This window comes from Pediculus humanus, genomic scaffold (genome assembly GCF_000006295.1).
Source record: "Pediculus humanus corporis 1103172107744 genomic scaffold, whole genome shotgun sequence".
In the NCBI taxonomy this organism is placed as follows: domain Eukaryota; kingdom Metazoa; phylum Arthropoda; class Insecta; order Psocodea; family Pediculidae; genus Pediculus; species Pediculus humanus.
This window is the reverse complement of record NW_002987345.1, coordinates 39,022-46,249: the sequence shown is the minus strand read 5'-3', so window position 1 is coordinate 46,249 and position 7,228 is coordinate 39,022. Positions and strand designations below refer to the sequence as shown.

Sequence of the window (7,228 nt, the reverse complement as noted above, 5' to 3'; positions counted from 1 at the left end):
CTTTTTTATTTACATATATTTATTTAAAATTTTCATTTTACACTCTGTACAAAGTTGTTATGTTTAAAAAAAAAAAAGAAATAATGATGATTATATGTATTATATTAAATAAATAATTTTATGAAAATGTGAGAATAAAAAAAAAAAAGTCAAGGAATGAAAAGAATAAATATTTAAAAAAATTTTTTTCTTCATTTAAAATATACATATATGTATATATATATATATTATATATTTTTTTTTTAATATTTAAAATTTCTATTTAAATATATTAGAAATATTTTTGCTTGCGGATAATACAAAAAAATAATAAGTTTTATTTTTTTTTTAAATTTAAATTTAAATTTAAATTTTAAAATATTAAGTTTTATATTATTCATTATATAATTAGAATTATTATTCTTATTAATTATTAATTTTTATTATTATTATTATTATTAATGTTATTTATTTATTATTTTGATTTCAGTTTAAACTAGGAGTGTAATTGTTTTCCCACTGAACGTCTATTGAAGGCCATTTGGTTTGAAGAACTGTCAACATGTTGTTCGATTCAAGAACGTATCGAACGTTACATTCTAATATAATGGCATTTCCTTTATGGTACCTTACCTTTATTGGGAAAAATGAAAAAAATTAGGTTAATTAATAAAGAAATCATTTAACAATATGGTTTAGTTCTTTCTCCCCATCCCCTATACCTTATTTTCAGGTGAACTTTTGGCTAAGCCGTTATAATGCCACACGGTAAATGTATCTGGAGTACTTTTTTTTTCTTCAGGGAAAAACTCGTCCATAAAATCTTTTAGTAAAATAATACCTAGATTTTCACTATCTAATTTTTTTTCCATTATTTCAACACTGCAAAAAAATAATATACGAATGAATGAAAATTTTTTAAAACTGGAAAAAAAACAAACAAAACAAAACAAACGTACTAATCGTCTTCACAAACTAATCCTAAGGCTTGGAGCAAAGGTCCTAAATTTTTTGCCGATATAAAATTATTTCCTTCGCAGTCAAAAGTTTTAAAAACCCTTCTTGCTTCTTCCCAAGGTGTTTCTTTTCCAACTAATTGCTTCTCAAATGAAAACAATACTAAAAAAAATAAAACAAAATTTAAGGTATATGTCATAATTGAATATAAACCGTTTTAAACTGAGGGAATCAATTTTCAGTACCTGTTAAATGTGTGTCTGATCCTAAAATCCATATAGGATGCTCTGGATTTTTAAAAAAACTTCCTACTTCACATAGTTGAAGATGTTCGAGCAAAGTTAAAAACCCTACAGAACTTTGTCTATCAAGTCCTTTTAATTCTTTATAAAAATAATAAAAGAAAAAAAAAATTAACTTTCGATTGAAACTAAATAATATTTATTATTAATCAAAATAAAATCAGGAATTTATATTTTTTTGCAAGTTTTAGAAAAAAATAAATCATACTTAAGCCTCCAATATCATGTTCGTGATCCCAAACATGACTAACAGCTCTTCCTGTTAACATTAAATTAATTAAACTTTGACTTCCATAACCGAAAGTATTTTCTATCAGACTGTCTGTCGGATCTGCCAGTTCATCTCGAAGTTCATCAAGACCCTAAAATAATAATAATAATTTTTCCCGTTTTTAAGTAAAATTAAAAAAAAAAAGTTTATTTACATTGATAATGTTTAACCAAATAGTCTTACTCTAGTCAACATCACAGAATATAAAAATAAAAGAACCCCAAAGCTGCAAGTCAAATAACTAGTAACATCATCACTATATTCACTAAAAACTTGTTCAATTCCAGTTTTTCTAACAATTTCAATATTTTCATGAAATTTAATAAAGCTAATATTATCTAAATCTAAAATTGGTTGAGAAACATCATCTAGAACTTGATTTTCTCTTCTAACTCCTTCTTCAGCTGTTATTTTATTTATCATATGCCTCATTTTTTTACATCTAAATAAAAAATAGTTTGTGTTATTCTTGCATGTTTGCCTTAAAATGTCAGTCGCAGCTCTAATAAGAATTTTTAAAATTTCATCTTCCTTTATCTGAAATCAACACAAATACCAAATATATTAAAACTGTATTTTTAATATGGTAATTTTAAAATTTTAAATTATTTAGCGATGTAAACTTTTTGCGATGAAAAGTGCACGAACAAAAAAAAAACATGATAGAAAATGATAAGTCAACTATTAAAATTCTTTAATAAATTAATTTTCAATAAAAATGTCAATTTTGATTTCATTTTTAAAAGAAATAACAAATTTATATACAAAAAATATAATAAGGATTGTTTAAATAAATACACTTTAATCACTCGATTTCTTATTCGCATTTGACAATCTCCATAAAACCATGTGCACCACAAAAATCTTAATCACAGATATAAATATAAATTACTTCATTTAAAATATAAATTTTCATGTAGTAAATTTTTGATTGAATTAAATAATAAATTTAAAAACTATTCTCCTGTGACATGATTATCATTAAATTTTAAATTGAAAATTTTTTTTTCTGTTTTTAAAGATAAATATAAAAAACTTACAGTTTTCATATGATTAACACTGTTTACATATTTTAAAACAAATGCTTGCATTGGTGCAATAACAGCGCAAGGACCACCAGCTTTTTGTACCAAAGCTGTGGGTTCATCTCTACTAAAAACAAAACCTGTAAACAAAAATTATAAAATTAAATTTGTTTTAATTACAGTTTATCATTTTGAATATTACACATCAATAAGCAAAACAATTAATGAAACGATAGTTTTTATGAAAAGATTCAGCCGCTAAATGATTATTTAAGAAAATTATTAAAAAATCTTATAATATTTCATAAAATGATGAAATAATAACATTTTTTTAATATAAAACATTAAAAATTTAAAATTTCTTTACCTTGTGACCATCTTTGAAATATTTCGTTTGTCACATTATTACCCCATAAAATATTACAAACTTCCGTTATTCTAGGATCTAAAGAAGATCCAGCTTCTTCTTCCATAACTAAAGTTACAGAGACTATAATAAATAAATAAATAATTGTTCGGTTTTACGTTCATTAGATTACACACAAAATGGCTTCTTAAAGTAAAGCCGCCATTTTGAAACAGAATTGCGGTTGAATGCCGAAAGTGCATACAATTCAAATGTGTGACTTTCCCGCTAAAAAATTTTATTTTTAATTTAATAAATTTTCACGTTACAAAAATCTATTAATTAATATATATAAACGATAAAAATATTTTTATAAATCTGAAAATAATTTTCCAATCACTAAACAAGCTCATCGTATTGCTTATAAGTAACATATATCTTTAATTTGATTGTGAGTGCGTTTCTTTAAAAAATAATTTTTAACTTTTCAGTTTTTTTTTTTTTAAATCGAGAGAAATAATATTTATTAGACGTATAGAAAATCAAAAATTAAAATAAAAAAATGTAAAAAAGAAAATTATAAATAAAAATTTATCATTTTCTAAATAATATTTACAAAAAATGATAAAATGACGTCATCCGTCTGAAAAATGAAAAATTTAAAGAAACGCAGTAGAGTTCAACCTTACAAAATTTGTACATTCAAAGGATGAGATAGTTTCAAAGTTGCCTTTGCTTGTTGTTGCGGTGTTGCAGTCGAAAAATGTGTTGTAAATGGCCGTTAATTTTCACGATTAAAATTTAAAAAAATTATAATTTACTTTATTAGGATAAAAATAAAAAAGACGTGTTTAAAAAAAATAAAATAATCGTTTAGAAAATAAAAAAAAATTTTTGAATCGGAAAACGATTTTATTTAAATGTGTTTAAAATAAAATTTTTTTCGTTTTATTATTATTATTATTAGTTTTTTTTTTTTTTTTTTTAAAAAGTGTGATTAATAAATTTTGTTTTAAAATTCATTTTATTGATAATAATAATATTATTTTACGATAAACAAAATGAAAAAAAATTAATAAGGAAATAATAATAATGATGATGATGAAAATACCATTTTACGTAAGTGAAATTTTATTATTATTATTATTATTAATACATATTTTTTTTTCGTTATTGAAAACTTATAATGGCAAATTTTTTTTCTGGGATTTTTTATTTATTTTTTATTTAAAATTAAAAAAATAATCATTATATTTATGTAAAATTGAAAAATATTGGTTAACGTTTTTGGTTTTTTGGGCGTTAAATCTCTCTCTCTCTCTCTCTCTCTCACGGGATCATTTCATGTTGTTGTAATTTATATTAAAATAAAAAAAAACTTTTATTTAAACAATAAACTTTTACGCCTTAACTTTAATTATTGGTTACCATTGGGATAAAATGTGATTTATTATTTGTAAATTAAACATAAAATTCTTCTTTATTTTCTCTTATACACACACACACCACACACACACATATATATATCGTTTGTTTGTGTTTGTTTGTTTGTTATTTGCGTTTTTAAACGTCTACCCGTTTGTTAAACGTCGAAAATTACAACACTTTGAAATATATATATATATATATATATATATATATATATATATATATTTTAGGGTGTATGAGTATAATTTAATGGCGGTTTATATATATATGACAGACAATCGAATAATTTTTTAATTTTCATAAGTTGGCAGCAACAATGAAAAAATTATCTCTTTTTAAAAAATGACAATTTTTTTTAATTGTTGCGAACGATGTAAAGTGGAAGGGGGGAACCAAATTTTTATATAAACAAAAATTTTTTTTACTTTAATGCTGTGACGTTTTGTTGCACGATGCGGCGTTGCAATTTAGTACTGGTATATTCGAAGGTAGATAAAAACGGTTTTTTTTGACGATGTTTGAGTTTTAACGGTTTTTTTATTTTTTCTTTTGAATATGAAAATGAGAACGTGAAAAAGAGATAGAAATAGAGAGAAAGAGAGGAAAATAGAAAGTAAAAGAGTCTGAGAGAAAGAGAAGAGAGAGAGAAAATGAGAGAAAAAGAGATAGAAAGAAAGAAAGAGAGAAAAATAGTGACAAAAAGAGGGAGAGAGAGAAAGAAAGAGAGAAAAAGAGAGAGAAAATAGAAAGAAAGAGGAGGAGAGAGAAAGAGTGAGAGAGAGAAAGAGAGAAAGAGAAGAGAGAGGAGAGAGAAAGAGAGAAAGAGAAGATAGAGGAGAGAGAGAGAGAGTAAAAGGTCAGGAAAAGAAAAAAAAAGATTGATTTCTGTCAATGTATAAGAATATTTAATAAAAATTATTATTATTATAACTTTTCTTTTGGGGGGGGGGGTGGTAGTGAAGTGGGAGGGGTAACTTAAATAACGTTTCATTAAGATTGATGTTAAATTTAATTTGATTTATAAAAATATTTGGGGGGACAGGAACAGAGACGGATATTTTTAATAAGTTTAAAAGTTTTTTTTGAAATAAAAAGAAATTTTGTTTGCTTATTATTATTATTATTATTATTATTATTATTATTATTATTATTAGTTTAATTGGGGAGAGATTAGGAACGGGAATGGTGGACAGGGGGCGGGCGTGGCATCATTTTAAAATAATAATAATAATAATAAAGAAAAAAAAAACAGTCGTCAGTCGATATTAAAATTAATTGTTTGAAAAAAAAAAAAAAACTTTTTCATTTCGTATAATTTTTTGTTTTTTCAACTGCCCCCCTCCCCCCTACAATTTTTCAACTGCCCCCCTCGCTTTCCAATTTTTTTTATTTTTTATCGACTCCCTTAAGCACTTATACGGTTCTCGTTTAAAAAAAAAAAATAATTTTTTTTTTTCATTCATTTTCCGGGAGTTATAAAATCATATTTCAATGAAAAAAAAAAAAATTTAATCGCGAACTCTAAAAAAAAAAAAAAAAAAAAAAAAAAAATTTTTCTAGAAATTTCCATTTTCATGTGTGCGAAATTAAAAGTCGGAAAAACCTTTTCGGGTTCACGAATAATAATAATAATAATAATAATAATAATATTAAAATTATAATTTAAATTCAAAATCAAATTTTTTAATCAAGGTACTACAACAACGAAATTATTTTCGTTGTACCTTGAAATTTATTTAATTTGCATCCCACACGTAAACTTTATCGGTTTTGTTTCCTTTTCCTTTTTTTTCCCCCTGTTTCCGTCCTTTGTTCCACCCTTTTGTTTCTACTCCCCCCCCTTTTCTCTATAACACATTCCATTATTCATTTGAAGTTTTTTTTTTTTTAATGTTTTCCGAACGAATCCGGTAAATTTTTTTTTTTTTTTTTTTGTTTTTGAATTTTCAACCCCTAAAATGTCGTTGTCGTGCCTGAACACTTGAAAATAAATCAATATTAAGAATTTTATTTTTAAAAAAAATCTTCAACAGGAATAAATTTTGTTTTTTTTTTACTTTTTTTTTTTTTGATAATTAACGACGGTTTTGGTTTTTAATTTTGTTTTGTGTTTTTTTTAAAAAACCTTATTTCGGTCATAAATTTTTATTTTTCCCACATGGATTTAACTTTTCTCTGGTATCTTTTAATCGTTTTTTTTTTTTTTTTTTTTTGAAAAATATTTTTATAACGATTTTTTTTTTAAAAAAAAAATTCCACTTTATGTCTCTTTTTTCTCTCTCTCTCTCTCTTTTTTACCGGGAAAAATTAAGGGAATGAGTAGGTTTAAAAAAAAAAAAAACTAGAATTACAAAAAAAATTAATTTGAAAAAATCATCGCATAAAATTTAAACGTTTGACCTCAAAGTAATAAAATTAAACCTTTAAAAAAACCTTTTTTTACCTTTTTAACCTTTTCTACCTTTCCTTTCTGTCGCACGTATATACACACCTACCTCCCCATTAAATTATTTATAACGTGTGCTATTCTTGTTTTAATTCATTAAAAAAAAAAAAAAAAAAAAAAAAAATGAATTTTCCACGTTAAAAAGAAAAAAAAGAAAATTAATTTGAAATTGTTGGAAGTCATTAAAGTAAGAAAATTGAAAAAAGATTTCGGGGTGGAAAGAGGGGGAGAGAGAAAGAAAAAAAAAGCTTTAAATTATTAAAACTGCTAACTCAGGTAGGTTGGTAGGTAACCTACCTACCTACCTACCTTCCTACCTGACATTTTTACTAATTAAATTTTTTTTTTCTTTTTTTTTTTTTTTTTTTGGAGAGAGATATACGTTGAAATCTTGAACTAATTCTAATACAAGTTTTAAAATGAAACTTTTTCTTTTTTTTTTTTTTATCGGGTTAAATAAAAAAAAAAATATTA

At 23.8% G+C, this 7,228-nt stretch overlaps 1 protein-coding gene across 1 annotated transcript; it reads right to left on the bottom strand.

The window, feature by feature from the left end:
* Window positions 1–465: 465 nt before the first annotated feature.
* Phum_PHUM336520 (uncharacterized protein) lies at window positions 466–3,007 on the bottom strand (the record flags this gene model as incomplete). Its single annotated transcript, XM_002427651.1, has 8 exons — window positions 466–612; window positions 702–861; window positions 939–1,098; window positions 1,182–1,319; window positions 1,447–1,600; window positions 1,693–2,046; window positions 2,550–2,674; window positions 2,902–3,007. 8 exons carry the CDS (start codon window positions 3,005–3,007, stop codon window positions 466–468), a joined length of 1,344 nt encoding a protein of 447 aa, XP_002427696.1.
* Window positions 3,008–7,228: the final 4,221 nt, after the last annotated feature.